Here is a 25,600-nt window from a genome sequence, read left to right on the forward strand (position 1 = left end):
GGGACATCAGAAGATGGCTAAACTATATACAAATGAACAAAAGTCGTTTCCAAACAAACCAAACTCGCAGGGATAGTACCTAGGACTTTCACTTGATCTTCCCACATTTGATCTCTGCCCGCACTCCCTCGGGAAGCTGACGGACTCCTCCTGCCCGACGGCACGAGCAGCGCCTCTGGTTTGCTCAGTCCCAAACCCTCTGCCACCAGGCGTGGCTCACTTCCCTAGTGGGAAGGCTTCTCCAGTTGTGCTCTGTCCTCCCCACAGGGGCTTCTACGCAGAAGACCGCGCATGTAGGCGCTGCAGCGCCCCCTGCAGAACATGTGAAGGAAATGCCACCAGCTGCCGTTCTTGCCAAGGAGGCTTCGTCTTGGACCAGGGAGCATGCCGGGAAACCTGCCCCGAGAGGCACGTGGCCATGGACGGGGTGTGCAAGCCTTGCCCCAAGATGTGTCAGGACTGCATCCATGAGCAAACATGCAAAGGTACCCGGGGGGGGGGGGGCATCCCAGGGGAGGATATGGCTCTCCCAGCCACCCCCGCTGGGCACTGGGGGGGAGGTCCGTGCAGAAGGAGCCAGTCTCCTTACCTTTACTGGAATAGATCTACCTCTGTGCACGTCACTGAGGACATCGAGAGTGAGACAAAGCCTTTCCATTATGGATTCTGCAAGTGAAGACAGACGAGAATCCCTTTTCTGCATGTGTACTGAGCCCTGGGGGTGTGCCAAGCTATCCCAGGCGCTAGAGATACAGATAAGAACCCAAAGTTCCTGCCTCCTCGAGCTCAAAATCTTACAGGACAGACCGATACTAATGAAACACAGAGGTAGCCAGAGAATCGCAACTTTAAAAAAGACGTGAAAGAAAAATTCAGGCAGCAGTTAAGACTCAGAAGAGCACTCTGGCTAGGAATTCTTTCTCTGGAATTATCTCCAGGAAAGGCTGTCTTGATTTCCTCTCCAGAGTAAGACTCATCTCACTGGCACGGTTCTATCGAAAGGATTCTCTTGGCGCGATTGAAAGCGTTTTCTTGGTTTCCCCCCAAATAAGAGAATGAGTCAAAATCAAAGAAACCCACAGTGCCCTCCTCACGCTGAGTAACCGCGTCTATTTCACTGATCTACCCTAGCAGTGAATAAAAAAATTAACTAACGCAAGAATTCCTTAACCACTTGGGGATCGAACAGAGTGCGAGGGGCTCAGTACAACTTTAAAAATCCGTTACAGCCTTCCAGGTTTTCAAAGGATACCCCCAGCATCTCCGCCACCGCGGGTCTGCGCCACAGCACTGCGATTTTCTGGAACCTCCGAGGGGCTGATCATTTCGGGCTGGAAACCCTGCACCTTCTCCTCAGGCCCCCCTATGTGGTCTTCTCTCCCAAAGTTTGGAGACGTGGGGGATGCGCCCTGGCAGGGTGGGCTTGGGACGCACACACGTTAACACCCAGGACGGCGGAGTCAGTGTGGAAGGAACGAATCCCTCTCTCCTGTGCCCCAGGGCTAACTTGCCGTTTCCTCCTCCCCCCCAGAGTGTATGCCTGAGTCCGTCCTGTACAAGGACATGTGCCATCAGTCCTGTCCCCGCGGCTACTACGCAGACAGACGCCAGTGTGTCCCCTGCCACGAAGACTGTCTGGAGTGTGATGGCCCCTCAGCGGATGACTGTGACCTCTGTGCTGAGTCATCCTCGGTTCTCTATGATGGACGCTGCTTGGAGGACTGTCCGGCAGGGACTTACTATGAGAAAGAGACCAAGGAGTGCAGAGGTAAAGACTTCCGGGGGCGTGGCCAAGCGCTGCACCCCGGGGCGCCTGACTCAGCTGTGGGTTTCTGCAGAGGGCAGGTGCTGGGGTGTGCAGGGTTCCGGCCCCAGAGCCGTCACCCAAGCCGTTTCCCTCCTGCTCCAGAAAGCAGCTTTTGAATCGGCTCTAATTTATTAGGTCTTTCTTTTAAATGAATCGTTCACAAGCTTTGACCATGTTAACTCTTCTTAATAATAAATCAGGTTGACCCTCGTCACAACAGTGGCTCCGAACTGCTGATCAAAAAGAATTCTCGTGGGGTGCCTGGGTGGCTCGGTCGGTGAAGCGTCCGACTTCGGCTCAGGTCACGATCTCGCGGTCCGTGAGTTCAAGCCCCGCGTCGGGCTCTGGGCTGACGGCTCAGAGCCCGGAGCCTGTTTCAGATTCTGTGTCTCCCTCTCTCTGCCCCTCCCCTGCTCATGCTCTGTCTCTCTCTGTCCCAAAAATAAATAAACGTTAAAAAAGAAAAAAAAAAAAAAAGAATTCTGTGAAGCTTCCCAGCGGAGATAAGGCTTTGAAAGTCACCCAAAATGGAAGCTTTTTTTTTTTTTTAACGTTTATTTATTTTTGTGAGAGAGAGACAGACAGAGAGAAAGCTGGGGGGGAGGGTGCAGACAGGGAGACAGAGGATCCGAAGCAAGCAGGCTCTGTGCTGACAGATGCGAGCCAGATGCAGGGCTCGAACTCACGAACTGTGAGATCACGACCTGAGCCGAAGTCGGATGCTTAACCGACTGAACTACTTGGGCACCTCATATGAGTGGTGTTTTTTTTGTTTTGTTTTTTTCTTAAAACTTGAAGCCACTGAAGGCTTACAGCAGCATAAGGAAAGCTGTGCCGTAGAGAATTTTCTGGGCGCCTCTCATCTCCCTCCTCGGTTCCTCCCTAAGATTTCCCTCCTTGACTCATCCGTTTCAGTAGCTCCTTCCCTGGGACCACCTACTCGGCACTTTTAAGTAGAGATCTGCTATTGTTTGTGCCTCCTTATGTTTGAACTGGGTATAAACTGTTTGCCTCAGAGCAGGATAAATAAAATAAAGTGTCTGTTACTAGAATCCTCAAACAAATGAATCATTCCGGGTGAACTTTTCCAGAGTTCCAGGGTTCATTCCAGCTAGGCAGCCGGTTGGAACTTTGCCCCGTGTTGCCACCAAGCAAACACTGGCCAGATAGGCAGAGGGGGTCTCAACAACAGCCGGGGCTTGAGGGCGAGCACCCGTGGCAGGAAAAACCCAGAACGCCCTCAGGCAAACGTTGTGCATGGCATGGGACAGGAAGATGGAGCTGGCTCCCGAAGTTTCTGCTCTGGCTCTGTGATCTGGGTATGCTTTTTTGTGTGTTTGACGGAAGGCACCGTTTAGCGTCAACCTGAAAGAACACGGGCTCAGAAATGCGCAGAGGACGGGGCGGGAGCGAGCCTGGGGGTCCGTTTCCTTGACAGTTTAGCCACTCGGCCGAAGTTCTGAGGTGCCACCTTGCCTGTGCTCGGGCAGGAACAGAGGGTCAATTTCTGGCCCTTTTCTGTTCAACAACAAAGGTAATTTGCCACACGGAAGACTTTACAGGCCTCACAGTACGTTCACATGATTTACCTGATTTAATTTTCTCATTGAGAAAGGCCCCTGGTTCCCATCCCCGGTTGCCCATTAGAATCGCCTGGGGAGCTTTAAAACAACAACAAACAAACCAAAAAAAACCCCACACAACCCTACAGATGCCTGGGCTCCCCTTAGGCCAGCTCAACTGTTGGGAACTTGAGGCCTTTCCTTGCTAGGCCAGGGCACCCGCCACCAGCCCAACAGGAGACTGAGGGAAGCTGGTACCGGGAGAAATAAAGATGCAGAGAAGCATCCGGAACCAAGCAAGATCTCCTCTAAGAAACACAAGGGCTCGGGATCCATTCAGATCACCCGAATTATCCACTATGAGGTAGCATAGGCACCTCTAAGAATCCCATACCTCTCCCAAGGCACTGGGGCAGAAAGAGCTCTTAGTAAACTCCTGGGTTCAGCCCCTAATCCTGCCCTTTTCCAACCTCAGTTTTCTGATCTCGATAATACTAATGCTGTGTGTCTATGCATTCAGTGAGCCCTTATTGGGGGCCTGCTATGTGCCGTGCACTCCTCCGGGCCTGGGGAAAAACGGGGGACGATTCAGGCAGATTCCTGGCCTCAAGGAGCTTATGTTCCCCTGGGGAAGACAGACTCTAAAGAAGGCAAAAGGAAAAATAAGTCAAGGGAGGGGACAGAATGGAGTCGCAATTGGAGAGAGGGGGCCTGAAGATATCATGGACAAACAGAGGCAACAAACCACACATATATCTAGAAGAGAACTCTAGGCCGAGGGAACAGCAATTGCTAAAAACCCCGAGGGGGAATGAATGGCTGCCATTTTGTTTGTCTAACAGGAATTTACTGAGAGCCTGTTGTATGCCAGGCCCTCTCACAGGTACTATGCATTCACCAGTGACTACAAAAGGGGCCTTTTTTTTTTTTTTTTTTTGGTCAACGGGTAATTGTAACACATCCCAACAATTGTTCCATTAGTGATACACTCAAGGTGCTCTGGGAGGTCAGTGGTGGGGGGCCACAGAACAAGAGTTACGGTGGTGAATAGGCCGCACGCGCATCAGTACTTTATTGCTGTTTTGGTAATTTTGCAAGAAGGGGCTCTCTAGTTATTAGAGAGAACGCTCTACGCAGAGTCCCAAGGGCCGTACCCAACTCACGGCCCCCGGCCCTTGGCCCAGAGCCCTAGAAATCTCTAAAAGAACTGAGGAAGGAACGTGAACACACCCTCCAGGGGCGCCCTGGCCCTCTCTCACTGTGTCTCCTGCCCACACCCCGCCCACAGAGTGTCACAAGTCTTGCCGGACCTGCTCGTCGCCTGGGACCTGCACCACCTGTCGGGAAGGCCTGGGGGTGGCCAGCCACGGACGCTGTGTGCCTCACAAGGAATGTGCCCCCGTTGAGTACTGGGATGCGGCTCTGGGATGCAAGCCCTGTCATGCTAAGTGTTTCCGCTGCACCGGGCCCGCAGAGGACCAGTGTCGCACCTGCCCGAGGGACAGCCTTCTTCTCAGTGAGTTGCTTTTCCTCCGGGGCGGGCTCTCTCTCCCTCCATGGGGGAAACTGCCTTGCACGATGCCTGGGGCCCGGTCGATGGGTAGGGTCTTTCTAATTTTTCACTTTGTATTTGGAACACGTTCAAACCTATAGAAAAGGCAAAAGCGCAAAGAACGCCACACGGGTGCCCTTTACCCACTTGACCCGCTGCTAATCTTGCACCCCGTCTGCCCGACCGTGAGCGTGGTCTCAGTCTCTGTCAACGTGAATGCCACGATATATTTGTTTCTGACCACAGTACAGTTGTCAATGCACGTGAATTTAGCATCAAGACTATTTCATCTGTTTTGTAATTGTGGCAATCCCCCTGTAGATCAAGGTCCAGTCTCCAATCAGGTACTGCTTCTAGTTGCCATGAGTCTGAGGCCCCCCTTAACCTGAAACGTTGCCACAGACGTTTTTTTCTATATAATATTGGGATTTGAGAAGAATACAGCCCCTATCCCTCTGTTGAAGTCTGTGCGAAGTTTCCCACGATGAGACAGAGATCATGCACTCTCAGGCCAGAATGCTTCACAGGAGGCGTCGCGTCCTTCTGGAAACCCAGGATGTTCCCCTGCCCCTCATCAGTGAGGCGGACCACGGCCCTCTGTTCAAGGTGCTGTCCGATGTGTCCACTGCTTAGTTACTATTTTCCCTCGCAATTAATAAGCAGTCCGTGCAGGGATGCTTTACGAACATGCAGGTATTCACCCCCTCATCAGAATTTCCCCTTGAGTTTGCATCCGCTGATTAATACGTCTTCTCGAAGTATGGCATGGTCTGAGGATGGCCACCTCCAGCAAATCATATTCGAAGGTCACGGCTAATGTGAAGCAATGCTCTCGGGTTCCCAGGGATCCCATGATTAAACGGAACACGGGTATGGGAGAACAAAAATGAAACAAAGCTCACTCAGCTAAGAGAAGGAACAAGGGAGGGGCACAGGAGAGAGGGAAGAAGGAGAGGGATATTCTGAAGACCTGGAAGGTGTTAGCGTCTATCTGGACCCAGGAGACCTGAGAAGGACGGCATTGACAAGGACATTGTCCCCTTCGTCCCACATCCTCCCCCCCCCCCCACCATGGTTCACTCTGGGGAGCGCGTAGAGGAGGGCTGGGAGACGTGTGTCCTGCTTGATACGACGACAGACTCTTTTCCTTCCTTGGCAGATACGACCTGCGTGCAGGACTGCCCCGAGGGCTACTACGCTGATGAGGACAGCCACCAGTGTGCGCCCTGCCACAGCTCTTGTAGGACATGTGAAGGGAGACGCAGCACACAGTGCCTCTCCTGCCAACCAAGCTTGTTCCAGCTGGAAAAAGAGTGCCTGCCCCAGTGCAGGGAAGGGTAAGGTGCTCGCTACACGTTTCCCTCATTTGATCCCAAAGCCACTCCACATATCACTACTGGCAGACCCCCTGTGCAGACATCGAAGCTAAGTTACAGAACACCAGACTGAAGTCTCAATGCTGGTAAGAAAGGAAGACGAGAGTCCAACCAAGGTCTCATGGTCTCTAAAGGATTTCAGCTGGCTCGTAGTAATGGATGAGGACGTGGGAGAGGCGAGCGACCCAGTGAAGTAACACGAGACGCCAATCATCAGGTCAGGCTCACGTGCCAAACTTCGCTACTGATTTCGAGGTACAAGCCATCACAAGGCAGAGGCAAAGGATTCTTCCCCCAGAGCAGTCTTAAGACCATAAATGCGGGTTCTTTCTCTTCTGCATTAGGATTTGTTCTGTTTGGCGAGATCAAAGTGATGTACAGGGCGCATTAATTTTACAAAGGGAACCATTTCAGTCACATATCCCCATTTATACCCTACCAATGCTCCAACCTACCACGGCCCCATAAATCCATTATTTGCAGGTTTAGTTCCCATAAGCAATGTAGGGACACTGCTACGTTCTCCTAAAAGCCCCTTGCATATGAGAACTCTATTATTTTTTGCTAGGAAAATCTTTGCGTGTATTTATCAGGGGGTCGGGTTACCACCTTATTTGAAAGATTTGACCGGGGCATCCCTCCCCGCCCCCAACCCAGGAATCACCAATAAAGAGAAAGATTGATTACGGGCCTGTTGCTGATTCTTCCTTCCCAACCGGTAACCGAAGGCACCGAGAGTTTCCGGACCCAAAATGAAAGCCTGTAACCTCAGACTTTCCCAAATGCTTCTGCCCAGATTGGACATCCCTTTTCTTTTCTTCAGTTTCTATAGCAGCTACTGCCTGCATTACTCATTGTAGTCCTTATACACTGCCCTGTGTTTTGATTTACCTCGTCCATTCGCTCATTCATTCATTCGACACATGTTTAATAAAGAACACCTTGGAGGTGTGAGTAATGCGAAGATGTTGACCTTCAAGAATTTATGCTTCCTTTCTAATTCTTACCAAGAAAATTACGAGCGCCTGGAAAAAAAACCAGCCTCTTATTTTTTCGCACATATTGCTACAATACTCAGCACAGTCACACACATTAGCAGCCCTCAAAAACACCAGCCATATAGATCAAGGAAGAAAGGGCCCTACCGAACAAGAGAGGCGATGGGGCCACCTGGCTTAGCCTTTGATCTTCATTCCACAAGGTGCCTGAAAAGATCAGAAAGGAATCACCATCTTCCTCAAATCGAGTCATTAAATACTCCTATACGCAAGAGGGTGTAATCTTGTGATCTCAACTGATTGTAGACCATGGAGTTAAAAAGACAGATGTTCCATTGTAAAGTTACCCACGGAGAGGAGACACACAGGTTGCCATAAATCTCTTTAATGGGGAACAAATGGGATATTAATGAGGTATAAGTGGAGATATTTAACGGAGATTGTCCCTTTTTGTAAAATCAGTGTCCCACATACATTACATCTGAGATGTGTTAAACCTCTTTGCCTTGGAAAGGCAGGTATATGATCTTCTGAATCCTTTACCAACACATATAGTTATGTTAGTGTTTAACCTCGGAGCAGGTTTTTCAAGGCTCCCATTATTGTTTGTATTTATGCACAAAATCCTCTTCCGGGCATTGAGGATCTGGGCATCTCATAAGCCACCTGGTGCAAAAGTCATCAAAGTAAGCAGTGGTATCGTACTCTTTTAATCGTATCTAGAAACCACCCCCCCATCTTTCACTCTTTGATAATTTTTTAAATTTTTTTAATGCTTATTTATTTTTGAGACAGAGACAGAGCGTGAACAGGGGAGGGGCAGAGAGAGAGAGGGAGACACAGAATCTGAAACAGGCTCCAGGCTCCGAGCCGTCAGCACAGAGCCCGATGCGTGGCTCGAACCCACGAACTGTGAGATCATGACCTGAGCTGAAGTCGGATGCTTAACCGACTGAGCCACCCAGGCGCTCCTCTTTGATAATTTTTAAAACCTACTAGGTATTAAGAAGCTTTCTTCCCCACAGTTCTTTTTTTTTTTTTTTTTTTTAATTTTTTTTCAACGTTTTTTTTTATTTATTTTTGGGACAGAGAGAGACAGAGCATGAACGGGGGAGGGGCAGAGAGAGAGGGAGACACAGAATCGGAAACAGGCTCCAGGCTCCGAGCCATCAGCCCAGAGCCTGACGCGGGGCTCGAACTCACGGACCGCGAGATGGTGACCTGGCTGAAGTCGGACGCTCAACCGACTGCGCCACCCAGGCGCCCCTCTTCCCCACAGTTCTTATTGATGCTTTTCATCTTAAAAACCCATCACGTTGGTAAAACACATTCATGCTGCTTTAGAGTTTACCAAGTATTTCTACTCAGAATGTATTTTTATATGATGATTTAGTTCTCCACTAATCCTATGAGATTGACATTATTCTCTCCGTATTAAAAATGAGGAAACTGAGGCTCAAAGAGGTTACGTGACTCGCCCAAAGTCGCAAAGCTTCTAAAACACAGTGGAGCCAAGACTAGAAATCAGATCTTCTGACTTCAGCCTGTATATTCTCTGGGTGGGCAAGTGCGGATTTCTACCTTGCCCTGTGGCTCTCTCTTTTGAGCCTCCTGTGGGCTTTATCAACCCTTCACTTCATGACTGAAGTTTCCCCTTGTGTTCCTTTCATGACCCTGTCTCTCTCATACCCCCGTCCTACTGATGGACTCGGTGGTAATTGTTCCTCACCCACCCGTGGAAGGTAAAAACAAGGCTTGACCGCTGAGGTACAGGTGCATTCACTCAGGTCGGTGACAGGTGGCTGAGTAAGGCAGACTCAGCCATGGCCTTAGTTTCCAACAAGTTAGTGGAACTGAAAGAAACTTCAAGGAACCTAATGTGGCAGATAGTTTCATGCCAGAGAAGCCAAGGGCAGACCTTCCAGTTTCTAGGATAGTTTCAAGTGTGCCAATGTCCAGAGATGCCAAGGAGGGTCAGATGAGCTCTAGAAGTTCATCTTTGTCCACGATTTCTTTTCTCTCGTCTATCTTACTTGAAATACTCTTATTTACTTTGCGCTGCTTTGCTATAGCAGTATTTACCAGGTAGGTTGAAATCACATTACCCCACTTTGCTAGCTGTTTGACATTGAGCCAAGTGGTCTAAATTCTCTGAGCCTCAGTTTTTACATACATAAAATAGGGGCAATAATATCTAAATCGTAAGGTTTGCTTTGAGGTTTCACATACAATTCACAATTATCACTAACACGCATTATTTATAATGTGCCAGGCACTGTTGTAACTATTTTCTCAGTAATAACTTATTTAATTTTAGCTGCTAACATTAAGCCCCATATGACGACCTGGGACAGAGACGTTGCGTGAATTGGCCAAAGTCGCACAGCTCATGCCTGGAACAGCTTGGCTTTGACCCCATGCAGTCTTGTTCCAAAAGGCAAGCTCCTGACTGTCACGCTCTAGTGTCTCAGTTCTAGGTTCAATAAAGGGAACTAACGTTTACGAAGTCCCTAGCGTACGATCGGGTACACAGTAAAAAGTTAACGAACAGGGATTATTGTCACGTCAGCCTCCAAAAATCTTTCCGACGAGGTTACACCTGTTATTGTGTAAACATTAGCATCACGCGCATCATCTCCCAGGTCAAGAGTATTTTTTTTAATTGAGGCACCAGAAGAATCACTCAGAGGTACATTTAGAACATCCTCCATAACCGGATCCCATTCTACAAAACCTGAGACTTGAATGTTCAAGTGGAGAAGCATATAGGTATAAGGAAGTGAACAATTATCATAACTCTGCAACATACGATAAGTCCTAGGTCCTTTCGTACGTGTTACCTAATTTAGTACTCACAAATAGCAAGGAAGGGATTGCAGTGCCCAATTTAAAGATAAGAAAACAGAGAATCATTAGGTTTGTTAGTATCGTTACAGGCATACCGTGGGGATACTGCAGTTCACTCCCAGACCACTGCAGTGAGGTGACTATCGCAACAGAGCAAGTCAAATGAATGTTTTGGTTTCCAAGTACATATAAAAGTTGGGTTTACACTACACAGCAGTCCATGAAGCGTGCAAGAGCATGACATCTAAAAGAGCGATGTGGGGCGCCTGGGTGGCGCAGTCGGTTAAGCGTCCGACTTCAGCCAGGTCACGATCTCGCGGTCCGTGAGTTCGAGCCCCGCGTCGGGCTCTGGGCTGATGGCTCGGAGCCTGGAGCCTGTTTCCGATTCTGTGTCTCCCTCTCTCTCTGCCCCTTCCCCGTTCATGCTCTGTCTCTCTCTGTCCCAAAAATAAATAAAAACGTTGAAAAAAAAAATTTTAAAAGAGCGATGTACGCACCTAAACTGAAAAATATTTTAGTGCTAAAAAATGGTAGCCATCATCTGAGCTTTCAGTGAGCCCCTGTCACCGAGCACAGATCACCATAACACGTATGATAATGAGAAGATTTGAAATATTGCAAGAATTACCAAATCGTGACAGAGGCACGGGGTGAGCAAATGGCATTGGAAAAAATGGTGGCAAGAGACTTGCTCAACGCAGGGTTGCCACAAACCTCGAGTTGGTAAAAGGCACGATGCTTGCAAAGCGCGTAAAGCGAAGCGTGGTAAGAGGAGGGGTGCCCTGTGGTAATGTATCTACTGAGTATGGTTAGCGAGTCGAGCCTAAAGTCCCCCAACTCGGAAACAATCACCGTCTGGCTAACCTCGATTTTCCCACCACACCCAACCCAAGAGCAAAGCCTGGGATTCAGTCTTTGCTTCCGCACTTGGTTTCAGATATTACGCAGAAGCCGCCACCGGACGGTGTGAGAGGTGCAGCAAGAGTTGCAAGGCGTGCCGGGGCCCACGGCCCACCGACTGCCTGTCTTGTGATACGTTTTTCTTCCTGCTCCGCTCCAAGGGAGAGTGTCATCGCACCTGCCCAGAGCATTACTACGCGGATCAAAACACACGGACGTGTGAGAGATGCCACCCAACTTGCAGCAAATGCAGAGGTGAGGGTGTACCTGTCACTTTGCATGTGTGGAGGGAAAAATGAGAAGGTCTCCTTTGTGCTTGGCCCCTGTTTTGTTTTGTGTTGTCTTGTTAGTTTTATTTGGAGAGAAAGAGGGGGAGGGAGAGAAAGAGGGGGAGGGAGAGAAAGAGGGGGAGGGAGAGAAAGAGGGGGAGGGAGAGAAAGAGGGGGAGAGAGAGAAAGAGAGCATGCTGGGGAGGGGCAGAGAGGGAGAGAAATTCCCAAGCAGGCTCCACGCTGACAGCGCACAGCCCGACACGGGGCTCGATCCCATGATCCTGAGATGACATCAAGGGTCGGATGCTTAACCGACAGAGCCACCCAAGTGCTCCATTAGCCCTCTCTTTTTTCACCACCTTTGGAGGTTCCTCTCTCTTACCAATCCAGCCAAAACTCTCCAGCACCCTCCGTTCTCACTCAGCTTCTGCATCTGCCCTGCCCAGGCTGCCCTGCATTACATTTCTGCCTCTGCAGACCCTCCCAACCTTCCAGGCCCAGATACAGGCATCATCTCCCCCTGGAGGTGTTTCCCACCTGCGCTGTCCTCCTCCTCTACTTGTTGAACTTGGAATCTGGGTAGGGCATTTTATTTCTATTACTTCAACAACTACTTAAGATGTCTGCCTCCAGCTCTCCCAAATTCCATTGTTACTTTCCTGATACCTACTTCTCTGTCCAAGAGAACCCTAAAATCAACATGTCCCAGAGTAAACCCAACCTGGGCTTCCTCCGATAGTCATGCTGTTAATAGACCCACTGTCCAACCACCTATCCAGGTTTGATACCTTAACGTTATCCTTCTCTTGCCTCTTGCCCAACCCACCTACCCTCCAACAAAGGTGAACTTCAAGGTCTGCTGATTTTCTCGAAGCATTTTTTCTTTTAACTCAGATCTCTTTCTCCATTTTTACTATCCTTGTTCTCCATTTTCAGCATGTCTCAGCCAACTTTCTGAAGTACCAGCACGTGAGCTCGACTCCGGTCTTGCCACCCCTCTTCCCCAACTCATCCTGTATAGTAATGCCAAAGCAATAAAAAATTCACATCTGCTGGGCACTGAAAGACAATCAGGATGAATTATTCTCAACATTTAAGAAATGTCTCCAACAACGTGTTAGTTGTTAAAACTTATCAGATTAATATTGACAGTCGGGAAGGTACATTTCTGCTATCCTTTTCAAAAGTATTTTGGTTAGTTTGGCCCCTTCTCTATATAAATTTTATACTCAGTCACATTTCATTCAAAAAAAAATCCCTTGGGTATTAATTGATATAGCACTGAATTTATTTGGGGAGAAAAATCCATCTTTATGATCCTGGGTCATCACATTGATGAACATGGTATATCTCTGCAATCTACGCATTTACTTTTTGTCTTTCAATAAACTTCCAATAAACGTGGGGTTTTTTGGTTTTACTTCTTAAAAGGTAATTAAATTCTTTCCCCAGTCAGTTCTTTTAGCTTATGATCTCACCTCTCCTTCCAGGTACTCTAGAACCCAGAACCACCTAGAACTACTCAGCAGCCAGCAAACATGTCACGCTCTTTCATGCTTCTGTGCCTTTTGTCCATGTGTTTCCTCTTCCTGGAAAACAACCCTGTAGGAAACACTCAACTTACAAGGAAACTTACAAGACCCAGCTTGAAGGTCATCTCCTCTGAGAAGGAGGCTTGTCTTAGTCCTCCCAGAAATGTTCTTCCTTCTTGATTCTGTAATATGTCCTTTATCATAGCCTTTTTTACATTACATTTTAATTAAACATGTCCATCCCTCCTACTAATTGTGAGACCCTCAGGGCTCAGATTCTACCACCGTTATTTCATATACCCTATTCTAGCCTAGACTGTACAGATAGTAAGTGCTCATTCAGTGTTTGCTGAATGAATGAATGAATGAATGAACAGAAAACAAATCCTAAAGTCTTTGTGCAAATTGGAGAATTTTCAATTATGAGATCTTCAAACGTTGCTTCTCCACCCTTTCCTCTAATCTCTTTTCCTGGAATTCCTTAGTTAATGTCACTCAGGGTGTCCCGACCTCTAGGTCTCTTACCTGCTGTGTTATATTTTTATTTCTTTGACTCTCTATGCTTCATACTAGGTTGACTCTTTAGAGCTTTAGTCCAGGTCTCTAATTTGTTCTCTGTGTTTAATCTAAAGTCCAGCCCATCTATTATTGTAGTTCTTTTTTAATTTAAATGACTTCCTTTTAAATTGTTTTAATTACTTGTTCTTTATATCCATCTCTTTTGTTTCTTATCTCAAAAGTTTATTAGAGTAGAAGAATAGAAAGGAAGAATAGTAGGAAAGCTCTCTTTACAGAAGGGAGACGTTCGAAAGTGAATGCCCTCCTTAGTATTTCTTTATGGATATTAGGTCTTCATTTATTTGTTAATATCCTCAATCTACTGAGTTTTAAAACCATGTCAAACTTCCCTATAAAACTGGTATTATCTGGGGGCATCTGGCTGGCTCAGTCAGTTGAGTGTCCAACTCTTGATTTCAGCCCAGGTCATGATCTCACAGTTCATGAGTTCTAGCCCCACCCTGGACTCTGCACTGACAACACAGAGTCTGTTTGGGATTCTCTCTCTCCCTTTTTCCACCCCTTCCCTGTCCTTTCTCTCCAAATAAATAATATTTTTTAAAAAGATTCTCTCTCTCTCTCTCTCTCTCTGCCCCTCTCTCCCACTGGCTCTCTCTCTAAGGTGGGGGGGGGGGAGGAAAGACTAAAAGAAAAAAATGACTCTCCACTGATTTTAAAATAGAATCGTAACTAGCACCTCTGCATATGAGGTCTTCATCCTGGGACTCACATCCCTCACCACCTCGTCCACCACGCTCTAAATCCAGGCGTAATCAGTTACTGGAAACCAGAGCCAACCTCGCCTTTCCTCTTTCTAGAATACTTTCTCCAGCCTGCTTTACCTAGCTACCTCTTTCTAATGCATGCCAGTATTTCCTCTACAAAGCCTTCCTAATCTATTCTGTGTACCTTTCATCCTCTGCACTCATTCATCTATTTATTTATTCAACAAACAATTATCCTGCAGTATTCAGGCGGTGTCCATAGAACTGTGAACAAGGCAGCCCAGAGGGCATATTTTATACTCTTTACTTACTATTTCTCTCTCTCTCTCTCTCTCTCTCTCTCAACTGAGGTCTCACTCACCTTTGTATCTCTAGCACTGAGCACAGTCACAGGGGCAGGCAGTGACGGTGGCCGGTGGCTCCAAGGGCACCTCCAACAAAGGTGATGGCTCTGGGCGGGTGGCCATGCCAGCCGGGCTAAGGCAACGGCTACCGCAATCCATGACACGTCTGGGACAGTGGAGCTCTGGCCTTTGTAGGCCTCTGTCTCAAGCCCATCATGAAGGTGACCATCAGCACGGCCCATCACTGCTGAGGTGGCCGGGGAGGACCATTTCCAGCTGGGAGGTGCTGGAAAGGCTTAAGGCCATGGTGCACAATCGCCGCTTCTCCACCCTGCAGATTTCCTAGGGCACCATGGACTTCATCCTCTCAGATGGCCAGGTGGGCAAGAATCTGGTCAAGTTTTTTTATTTGGTTTTTAATTTTTTTTTCACGTTGATTTTTGAGAGAAAGAGGGACAGCGTGTTAGCGGGCAGAGAGAGAGGGAGACACAGAATTCAAAGCAGGCTCCAGGCTCTGAGCTGTCAGCAGAGGAGCCCCATGTGGGGCCGGAACCCACAAACCAGGAGATCATGACCTGAGCCGAAGCCAAATGCCCAACTGAGCCACCCAGGCGCCCCAAGAATCCGATCGCGTTTTAACTGGCCTGCCTCCACCGCAAGGTCCTTCAGCTCCCCTGAAGTCCTCAAGACACATGCCACCAAGTTCAAGACCAATTTCCCTACACACTGGGACTAGGAGTCTTTCTTCCATGACACAAAGGACGGGAATGAAATGCTGCCCAGGGAGCCGCCAGGAGGAGGAGGAGGAGGAACGCCACGAGGAGGTTCGTGGTCAAGGTGCTTTGAGACAAGTGCGGGGACATATGGAACGTGGGCATCCCCATGCCGGACCCCCAACGGGAGGAGAAGACAGGCCGGAACTTACACACCTTCAGTTTCGGGGACCCATGAACTTCCAGGCGAACGTCGCATACCGCGAGGACCCACCTGGCGCGGCATCCAAGTCCCGAGCGCCACTGCAGCTCACGGGGAAAGGCCAGGACCGCAAGGCCACCGCCTGCAACATAAGGCTTCTTCCGACTCCAAACACCTGGGCGATGCCTCACGGAAGAAAGAGCAGCTCAAGAGGCAGAAACTCCAGGAGCTAACACAGGAGAGAAGATCAAAGCGCCTAGAGAAAGAGGCAGAGAACAGAGCAAAGGAAAGACAAAGAATTAAGAATTGGAGAGAGGAGGAAAACGAGGGAAGCTTCCCAAGAGGGTGGGGGGTGGGAACCCAGAAAGACTGTGAACTCTATGAGAACCAGAAAACGCTGGAGAAGCTACGAACAGAGGAGCCGGAAAAGCCGCGAGAGAAAGGAAAGCAGGAAGCGTGGTGGGGGTGGGGGGCGTGGCTGGTCTTGATCTTCCAATCGGCAGCCACCTGTGCCTGCTCGGGGCTGCCTGCAGTGCGCTTCTCTGAACCCTGGGGTCCCTGTCACCGCCCCCTGCCTTCCTCAGCTGTTTGCAACCATAACCAAAAAAAAAAAAAAAAAAAAAAAGGAAGTCTGAAAACCAAGAGAAAAATCAAAAACTTGAAGAGAGTACTCGGTAATTTTTTTCATCGTTTTAGAGTGACGATCAGTGACATAAGCATTAAATTACTCTCAGCTACGAAGTGCTTAGACTGGCGGATGATCTAAATTAATCCGGGAATGGCCACCTGCTATTCACACTAGGCCTAGAAGGTCTTTTCTTTTTTTAATTTTTTTTAACGCTTATTTATTTTTTAGAGACAGAGAGAGACAGAGCATGAGCAGGGGAGGGGCAGAGAGGGAGAGGGAGACACAGAATCGGAAGCAGGCTCCAGGCTCCCAGCTGCCAGCACAGAGCCCAACGTGGGGCTCGAACTCAGCGACAGCCAGATAAGTCGGACGCTTAACCAACTGAGCCACCCTGGGGCCCCTAGAATTTCTTTTACATAACTCCCAACATGGGGTGTCAGCACTATCCCGTTGAGACATAATGCAAGCCATGCATACATTTTTTAAATTTTCGGTGGTCACATTTTAGAGAAGAAAAATAAACGGTGAAATTAACTTTAATAATATACTTCTTTAATTAATACATCCACAACATAATCATTTGAACATGCAACCAACATAAAAATTGAGAATTTTTTAACACCCAGTCTTTGAAACCCAATGTTGATTTTACATTTACAGCACAACTCAGGTTGTACCAACCACATTTCAGGTGCTATTGCCACAGTGGATAGTGGCTGTGCACTGGACAGCACATTTCTAATTTAGAATGACGGCTCGGGAGTGCCTGGGTGGCTCAGTCGGTTGAGCATCTGACTCTTGGTTTTGTCTCACGTCATGATCCCAGGGTCACGGGATCGAGCCCCCGTGTCAGGCTCTGTGCTGAGTGTGGAGCCTGCTTGAGATTCTCTCTCTCCCCCTGCCCCCTCCCCTGTTCACGCTCTCTCTCCGAAATAAAAAATTAAAACAACAACAATGGTTTCAGATGGTATTTTGGCAGAAGCCCATCTTCTTCAGGTGGAATCTTAAGCTGAATCCCATTATGTAAAATGACCAAGCAGAGCTGCTCGGATTGGAGCGCAGAGCCCCGCCTAGAATGCCCTCATTTGCTCCTCCTTCCTGCCCCCAGGGAGTCCCTTGAGGCAACTCCATGAGAACTACCATACCGTGGTTCCCACCCTTTACCTATCTGCAATTGACTCCAGTCTTAGAAAGAATTGGCCTTCCGGAACAACCTTGCATCGAGTAACCATCCATTTGTGTTCTCTTATTTTCATTCCAGAGGCACACAGAGTTGCTGCTCAAAACTTCTAATCAGAATAAGATAAATGGGAGAACACATTGAATCGGGGGCGGGGTAGGAGGGTGGTGGAGGGTTGGCATTGTCATTGGCCGTAGGCCACATCGTAGTAAATACAGTGTTGGCTTTCTGTTAGGTTTTTTACCACTCTTTGATGCCACTATTACTAGCTGTGTGGGGACTTTATTCCAACTGGGATTGCCAGATACTCTATATTTTGAACTCTATAACTCGATGCGCTAAATCTGACACCCTACGAGCAGCGCAATGGGCTGCAGCACGTGGTTTTTATTCAAGCCCAGGCAGCCATCGTTAGGTAAGTTAATGTCTCAACCTCAGCCGATCAAAACAGAATACCAGCTTTTCAAGATTTTTTTTCTTTTGTAGGGATTGTAGAAATTATTAGTGATGTTGTAAGCCCAGCTGGGAAAACTATAAATTCCTTTAATTGAGTCTGAGATAGCCCGGGTAGATGAAGGGTGATGGTTCCGAGGATTCCCGGTCTCAAAAGTACATCAACACATCCAGACAATGAAATACTATTCAGTGCTATCGGAGATGAGCTATCAGGCCACGAGAAGACACGGAGGGAGCACAAATGCGTATTCCTAAGTGAAGGAAGCCAATCTGAAAAGGCCACACTGTGATGCCAACTGTATGACAATTTGGAAAAGGGAAAACTATGGCGAAGACAGTAACAGGTCAATGGCCGCCAGGGGTGGGGTGCAGGGAGAGAGGAACAGGCAGACCACAGAGGATTTTAGGGCAGCAAAAATATTTCTGTATGATATTATAACGACAGGGAGGTATTATTATACATTGGTCCAAATGCTTAGGATGTACAACACCAAGAGAGGACCCCAAGGTAAACTAGAGACTTCGGGTGATAATGATACGTCTATATAGGTTTGTCTTTGGTTAAAAAAAAAAAAATTACCATTTTTTTTCACTTTTGTTTTTATTTATTTTGAGAAAGAGAGAGAGAGCGAACAGGGCAGGGGCAGAGAGAGAGGGGGAGAGGGGATCCCCTAAGCAGGTTCCGCTCTGTCAGTGCAGAGCCTGATCTTGGATCTCACGACCCATGAGACCTTGAGCCGAAATCAAGAGCCTGACGCTCAACTGATTGAGCCACCCAGTGGCCCCCCAAAGTTTCCATTCTGGTAAGTGACGTTGAGTAAGGGGACGCCAGGCCTGTGCGGCAACAGAGTCCACGGACGGTGTCTGTACCTCCCTCTCTATTTTGTTGTAAGCCTAAAACTCCTCTAAAAAAAAAAATAGTCTTAATCGGCACATCCGCCGCCGTGAGAGTGTATTCAAAGGATGGCTGGTCACAGCTGGGTAAATCTCACCGCCGTTCGGTTCGGGCCGCCTCCTCCTGTGTTGGACTTGAACTCCAAATGTACCTGGCTGAAGCCTCCCACATGTGCTCATTTAGACCAGCAGCCTTCGTCCCCCTGCCACACACATCCTTTGCTGCTTAGTGCATCTTGGTGCTGTCTTCCGGTTTTGCAGCATCGAGATTCCAAAACAGGGGAACAGGTTTTCTCCTGGGTTGCAAACTGGGTGAAAAAAGGATGAATTCCAAGGTGCCTTCCTAAAACATTAGCTGCCATACTAATAGATGAGGGTGCACAAGAATTCCGGGGGAAATTTAGCAACCTAAATAAGCAATTTGCCAACTAGACGGCATTTCATTCACATTTGACTGCCCGGTAGTAGGAGAGTACGAAAAAAAAAATATTTCAGAGCACTGGGCAGGGTGGGGGTAGGAGATGGGTGGCACATTAACGCCTGATATTACCTTTGCATGAGGTGGGTCCCTCCAGAATTAGCTCATTCCTTACCTTTACACATTTAACTTTGTATTTATCCTCCTCACAAAATCGTTTGGAACACAAATCCAGGCTGGTAGCCAAAACCTCCTAACTCTTTCCAGCTTCCTCTTCCTGTATGGAATGACACCATGGACAACCCCAGGGGTTGCTCTGTATTGCTGAGTTCGTTCATCCTGCGGGGTCCGTCCAAGGGAAAACCAATAGTGACTTGTGAATTCTAAGGAAAAACCGAAACAATCTTTACAGGTCCCACAGTTCCTGCCGATCCTTAGAAGCAATGATAAAAGTAGGTTGTTAAACTTGGAAACAATAGAAAACTTCCTGGAAATTAACAAACTGCCTTCGCAAAAGACTCTCTGTACCCAGGGCGCACAAATTTCGCAATAAATCAATGTAGGAGACTTAACTCCAGGATATCACCTTCAGCCAAATTGCTGCTGGTGTTCTGGAAAATGTAAACAACCTTAAGGCACAACTGTTGTGACCTCATCTTTTTACTGCCTTTTTTTGATTCTTCCTACCCTCGATTTCTCTTCATTAAAAACAAAACAAAATTTTTAAAGAGAGTATTTTGTATTCTAAAAATTGAAGTAAGACATCTCAGCTGTGTTTTGGGAAAATGTAGGTTGGGAAGAGGAAGGAAGGAGAGAAGGAGAAGATTTATTCTCTCATGAGAGACCACAGTTCTGTTCCAGAACATGTGGGAAATTCTGTATGAAGCTCTGGGTTAGTAAAAATAGGATGGCTTTCTCAGATTTCAAACTTTACCACAAATCTATGGTAATCAAAACAGTATGGTACTGGCACAAAAATAGACACAGAGATCACTGGAACAAGATATAGGCCCCAGAAATAAACACACATTTACAAGGTCAATTAATCTATAACAAAGGAGGCAAGAATCTACAATGGGGAAAAGACAGTCTCTTCAATCAATGGTGCTGGGAAAACCAGACAGCTACATGCCAAAGAATGAATCTGGACCACTTCCTTACACCATACACAAAAATAAATTCAAAATGAAATAAATAAAGAAATAAACAAACAAACAAACAAACAAACAAACAAACTCAAGATGGATTAAAGACTTAAATGTAAGACCTGAAACCCCTGGGGTGCCTGGGTGGCTCAGTCAGTTAAGTGTCCGACTTCGGCTCAGGTCCTGAACTCACAGTTTGTGCGTTCGAGCCCCGCATCGGGCTTTGTGCTGACAGCTCAGAGCCTGGAGCGTGCTTCAGATTCTGTGTCTCCCACTCTCTGCCCCATTCACTCTCTCTCTCTCAAAAATAAATAAACATAAAAAATCTTAAAAAAAAAATAAAAGACCTGAAACCATAAAACCCTTCAAAGAAAACCTAGGCAGTAAACTCTTAAACATCATAATATTTATTGGTAAAATTTATTAACAATATTTTTCTGAATCTGTCTTCCCAGGCAAGGGGAACACAGGCAAGAGTAAATAAGTGAAACCACATTGCACTAAAAAGCTTTTGCACAGCACAGGAAACTATCAACAAAACAAAAAGACAACCTACTGAATGGAAGAAGATATTTGCAAATGATATATCTGATAAGGGGTTAAAACACCAAATATATAAAGAACTTCACAACAAAAAATCTGATGACAAAATGTGCAGAGGACTTGAATACATTTTTCTAAAGAAGACATACAGATGGCCTACAGTCACATGAAAAGATATTCAACATTACTATGCATCAGGGAAATACAGATCAAAACCACAATGAGCTATCTACCCTTAGACGGGTCAGAACGACTGGTGTCAAAGGGACAAGAAAGGACAGATGTTGGTGAGGCTGTGGAGAAAATGGAGCCCTTGTGCGCCATTGGTAGAAACGCAAACTGGGGCGTCCACGATGGAAAACAGCAGGGAGATTCATCAAAAAATTAAAAACAGAAATACCCTATGATCCGGTAATTCCACTTCTGGGTATTTATTCAAAGAAAAGGAAAACGCTAAAGTGAAAAGATACATGCATTCTATGTTTATCGCAGCATCATTTACAGTGGCCAAAATATGAAAGCAGCCCATGTCCATCGAGAGACGAATGGATAAAGAGGCGATGTGTCTATACAATGGAATGTGACTCCTCCGTAACAACGAATGAAACTTTGCCATTCGTGGCAACACGGACGGACCTTGAGGGTACTATGCTGAGTGAAAGAAGTCAGACAGGGGAAGACAACCACCATATGATTTCACTGTACGTGGCATCTAAAGCAAAGTAAACACACAAACCAGTCGACTTACAAATACAGAGAACAAACGGGTGGCCGCCAGAGGTCAGGGAGATGGGAGGATGGGCGAAATCGGGAATTAGGAGGTACAAACGTCCAGTTGTAAAATAAATAAGTCACAGGGATGAAAAGTGCAGCATAGGGAACAGAGTCAATAATATTGTGATCACTGTGCACGATGACAGATGGTAACGATACTTAATGACAGATGGTAACGATACTTAATGTACGATACTCCGTAACGTACATATTTGTTGAATCACTGTTGTGCCCCCGAAACTAATATTTTATGTCAACTCTACTTCAATTTAAAACTTAAAATTATTAAATGGCTTTGAATTTATATCACTACAGGCAGCCCCCACTCTGAGAAGCAATTGGGTAATAACGGTTGGTTCTCTAATCTGTTGTTCAGAGCTTAGAATTCTTTTTTTCCGTAGAAACGTCATAGATGACTGAGCTCACAGATCAGACACGAAGAGCTGACTTACCTCCACGGTGTCTGCGAAGCGTAGGACTTGTGGGTCTGCCTCAAATTCAACTAACCACTCTTCACCGTGTTCTTCTGATGGGAAGACTTGTATCAAGTTCCGACTCACAATTACAGGCATAGATAGTCCAGCCACCCCCCCGCCCCCATCTACCTCCCTGCTCTTGTTTTGAAATTCTCGGCAAAAAACACCAGGACCTTCCTAATGGAATGAATGAGAATTCGGGTCTCTTGTCTCCAAACCCTTTCCAGAAGTTATCCCTCAAGATCTGCATAAAAGGTGATGCTTGGGTCAGTCATTCTTGAGGTCTCTGAATTAGGAGAGCGGAGTATTACCCGCCACCCCCCCCCAAAAAAAAAACCCTGTAGATTCAGACCTCCTCTACTTGATGGGTCATAAGGTGTTAAGGCAGATAGTATGACTGGAAGAGCACTGAATTGTGGGTCAACAAACCTGAGTTCGAATCTTGACTTGACCATTACCTATGTGACCTCGAACGAATGTCTTGACATTCCCTGGGCCTTAGTTTTCTTTTACTTAAAAAATATTAAATAAATAGCACATCCAATTTTTGAAAAGACAGTTTTTAGCTTTCAAGAGAATTTCAACAGAATCTAGCACCACCAACTAATTAAGAGCTGGACAAAATGATATTCTTTTAGCCCTGGCCTTTTAAAAAAAAAATTTTTTTTTAATGTTTATTTATTTTCGAGAGGCGGGGAGAAGCAGAGAGAGAGGGAGACAGAATCCGAAGCAGGTTCCAGGCTCTGAGCCGTCAGCACAGAGCCCCATTCGGGTCTCGAACCCACGAACCGTGAGATCATGACCTGAGCCACCGGCCACCCCAGCCCTGGCATTTAAATTCGAAGTCTGGTGGTTTTTAGTTAGAAAGTGCCTCATAACGATTTCCTCACCAACTGAGTATTGGGACCTCCAAGTCCTCTGGTATCATTCTCCTCCTCTATCCTAGTTAAATAAGCAGAAGGACAAATAAAAGCTTTATAGCCTTTCTACACGATTTCTTATTCTCTGAAAATCCTTCCTTTTGTGGTCATAAAACAGCTATCACTTCCAAATCCCCAATGTCCAAACGCGAGTTTTTACACTGACTGGACTAATTGGGTAATTTCTAGGTTTTTCCTTGGTGACTTGCACACTCTTTTCTCCCCCATCTCTTCAATCAACTCCCCCTTCTACTTCAATTCGCTTGGCGTACTCCTTGCTCCGAAGTGTGTTGAATCCAACACAGAGGTAGATATCGAAGATCAGCCTCATAACTTAGAATCATTTTTTTTTTTTCTTTCAGGAAAAGGACCGTTGAACTGTTTATCTTGTGTGTGGAGTTACCACCTAGCGGGAGGAATCTGCACCTCAGACTGTCTGGTGGGAGAATACAGAGTGAAAGAGGTACTGGGAGCTGGGCATGATGTGCCCTGGCCATTTCTTTCTTCTTTTTTTTTTTTTCAACGTTTATTGATTTTGAGAGAGACAGACCGACCAAGTGCGAGCAGGGAAGGGGCAGAGAGACAGGGAGACAAAGAATCCGAAGCAGGCTCCAGCCTCCGAGCTGTCAGCACACGGCCCGACGCGGGGCTCGAACTCACGAACCGCGAGATCGTGACCTGAGCTGACATCGGCCGCTTAACTGACTGAGCCCCATTGCCCTAGCCATTTCTGCAGAGGCATGGGAGCCAGTGCCCGCGTGTATTCTGGGCAAAGTCAAAAAGTCCTAAAGTTCCTACACTCGCTCTACTTTTTAAATCTTCTACCGATGCATCATGGAATAATGGTGCTCCCTACCTGCAGCCTTAAGTTCAATCAAAGGGACTGAGATGACCTGAGATAAATAAGGGGGAAGTTAGGTAATGAGGACCTCAGATTTAACCCTACGTTCATTGCTTGTGACCTTGGAAGTTTCAGGTCCCCTTATATCAGAAGTAAGTATCTTCTCTCCTACCCCTCTGCTGTCTAACCTAAAATGCCTGAATAATGTCAGAACTACAAAACTGCTGCTTTTTATTTTCTCCCCCCCGCCACAGTGTAGTGAGAGAGAGAGATTTCAGGGCACCCAGGTGGCTCAGTCAGTTCAGTGTCCGACTTCGGCCCAGGTCATGATCTCACCATTCCCGAGTTCGAGCCTTGAGTCAGGTCCTGTGCTGACAGCTCAGAGTCTGGAGCCTGCGTTGGATTCTGTGTCTCCCTGTCTGTTTCTTCCTCTCTCTCAAAAATAAATAATTTTTAAAAAAGAGAGAGAGAGATTTCATTTCCTTGCTTACAAATCATGGATATTCTGAGTTCACTAACTTCTTATGTTTCCAAACGTTACAAATTAAGTAAATCTCGGGGCACCTGGCTGTCTCAGTCAGAGTCCCACTCTGGGTTTCAGCTCAAGTCATGATCTCATGGTTTGGGAGATCGAGCCCCGAGTCGGGCTCTGTGCTGATGGTGTGGAGCCTGCTTGGGATTCTCTCTCTCTCTCTCTCTGCACCTCCCTGCTTGTGTGCGTGAGCTCTCTCTCTCTCAAAATAAAGGAATAAACTTAAACACAAATGAAATTAGGTAAATCTCCCCATGGTGAAATTAACATGACTCGACATATTCACATACGAGCTCTCTTTTAATCCTTAAACTTTGAAGAAACTGGGGCTCCAAGAGACTGAATAATTTTCTAAAGATCACATAAATAGTAAGTAACAAAGCTGGGACTGAAGCCAGGACAGCTAATCCGTGATTTGATAAGATAATAACAGCTGAGAAAGCGCCTTATCAGCACCGGAAATGGCCAAAGTGTTCAACAAAGGCAATTTCCATTCCTTCTTTCCCACAGCACACAAGGAAAATAGAAAGATATCTTCCCTCATCTACATTTTCAGCGCCAGCAAAGAAGCAACCTGTCAGGAGGGAAGCCACTTTCTCCTTATCTCTTGGTTGTTCTCATGGAGATTTAACTCTTTCAGCTAAAGAGTCACAAATAATATTCGTGGGCAGGGCCAAAAGAATCTAGTAACCATGGAGGCCAGGTAGCTGAATGTGGATGAGCGAAGGGTGTTGGGTCAAAGGAAACCCCAGCGCAAGCTTGATGAAAAGTGGAATTTGACGTGTCACCTGTCTTGGTGACATCAGAGCAAGCGCTGGGGTCGTGTCAACTAGGAGAGCCCAAAAAGGGAGCCACTGCCCCTCAGCTGTCTGCGATGTTGCCACGTGGTTGTGATGACCTTGCTGACCGTCTAGTGCCTCTTTTTTTGAGAGAGAGAGAGCATGTGTGTGCATGCGTGTGTGCGAGCAGAAAAGGGGCAGAGCGAGAAGGAGAGACAGCATCTCAAGCAGGGTCCGCACAGCCAGTGCAGAGCCCAGTGGGGGCTCAATCTCACCACTGTGAGATCATGACCATGAGATCGCAACCTGCACCAAAATCAAGAGGGGGACGTTCAACCGACTGAGCCACCCAGGTGCCCCTGACAGTCTAGTTCTTAAAGAGAAATTAGGAACTGACTTACAAGTGGAATATCTTCATTTTGAACGTGGGCAAGGAACTGAAAAAAAATTTTTTAACTGTGAAGGTCAATTTGGATGAGCCAGACAAAACGTGTCCTTGACCAGGTGCAGCACATGAGCCACCAGTGTGCAACTTGAGCTGTTCTAGAAGCCTGTTCTCCCACTGTTGTGGCCAGCAGATCTCAGATGGAAAGACCCAGCAGCGATTTCCTCCACGTGCAGACAGT

At 47.0% G+C, this 25,600-nt stretch overlaps 1 protein-coding gene across 8 annotated transcripts in view; it reads left to right on the plus strand.

Annotated features, from left to right (window-relative positions):
• The window catches only part of PCSK5 (proprotein convertase subtilisin/kexin type 5), a 461,238-nt gene that overhangs the window by 430,280 nt on the left and 5,358 nt on the right, over nt 1-25,600 (plus strand). For all 8 annotated transcript variants that reach the window (XM_023243354.2, XM_023243355.2, XM_045043151.1 and 5 more), the window contains 6 exons: nt 268-485; nt 1,532-1,768; nt 4,658-4,885; nt 6,081-6,258; nt 11,080-11,297; nt 23,185-23,285. In XM_023243354.2, coding sequence (XP_023099122.2) covers nt 268-485; nt 1,532-1,768; nt 4,658-4,885; nt 6,081-6,258; nt 11,080-11,297; nt 23,185-23,285 — 1,180 coding nt within the window. The remainder of the gene's footprint in view (nt 1-267; nt 486-1,531; nt 1,769-4,657; nt 4,886-6,080; nt 6,259-11,079; nt 11,298-23,184; nt 23,286-25,600) is intronic.

The sequence above is a fragment of the Felis catus genome, chromosome D4, assembly GCF_018350175.1.
Source record: "Felis catus isolate Fca126 chromosome D4, F.catus_Fca126_mat1.0, whole genome shotgun sequence".
NCBI classification, from domain to species: Eukaryota; Metazoa; Chordata; class Mammalia; order Carnivora; family Felidae; genus Felis; species Felis catus.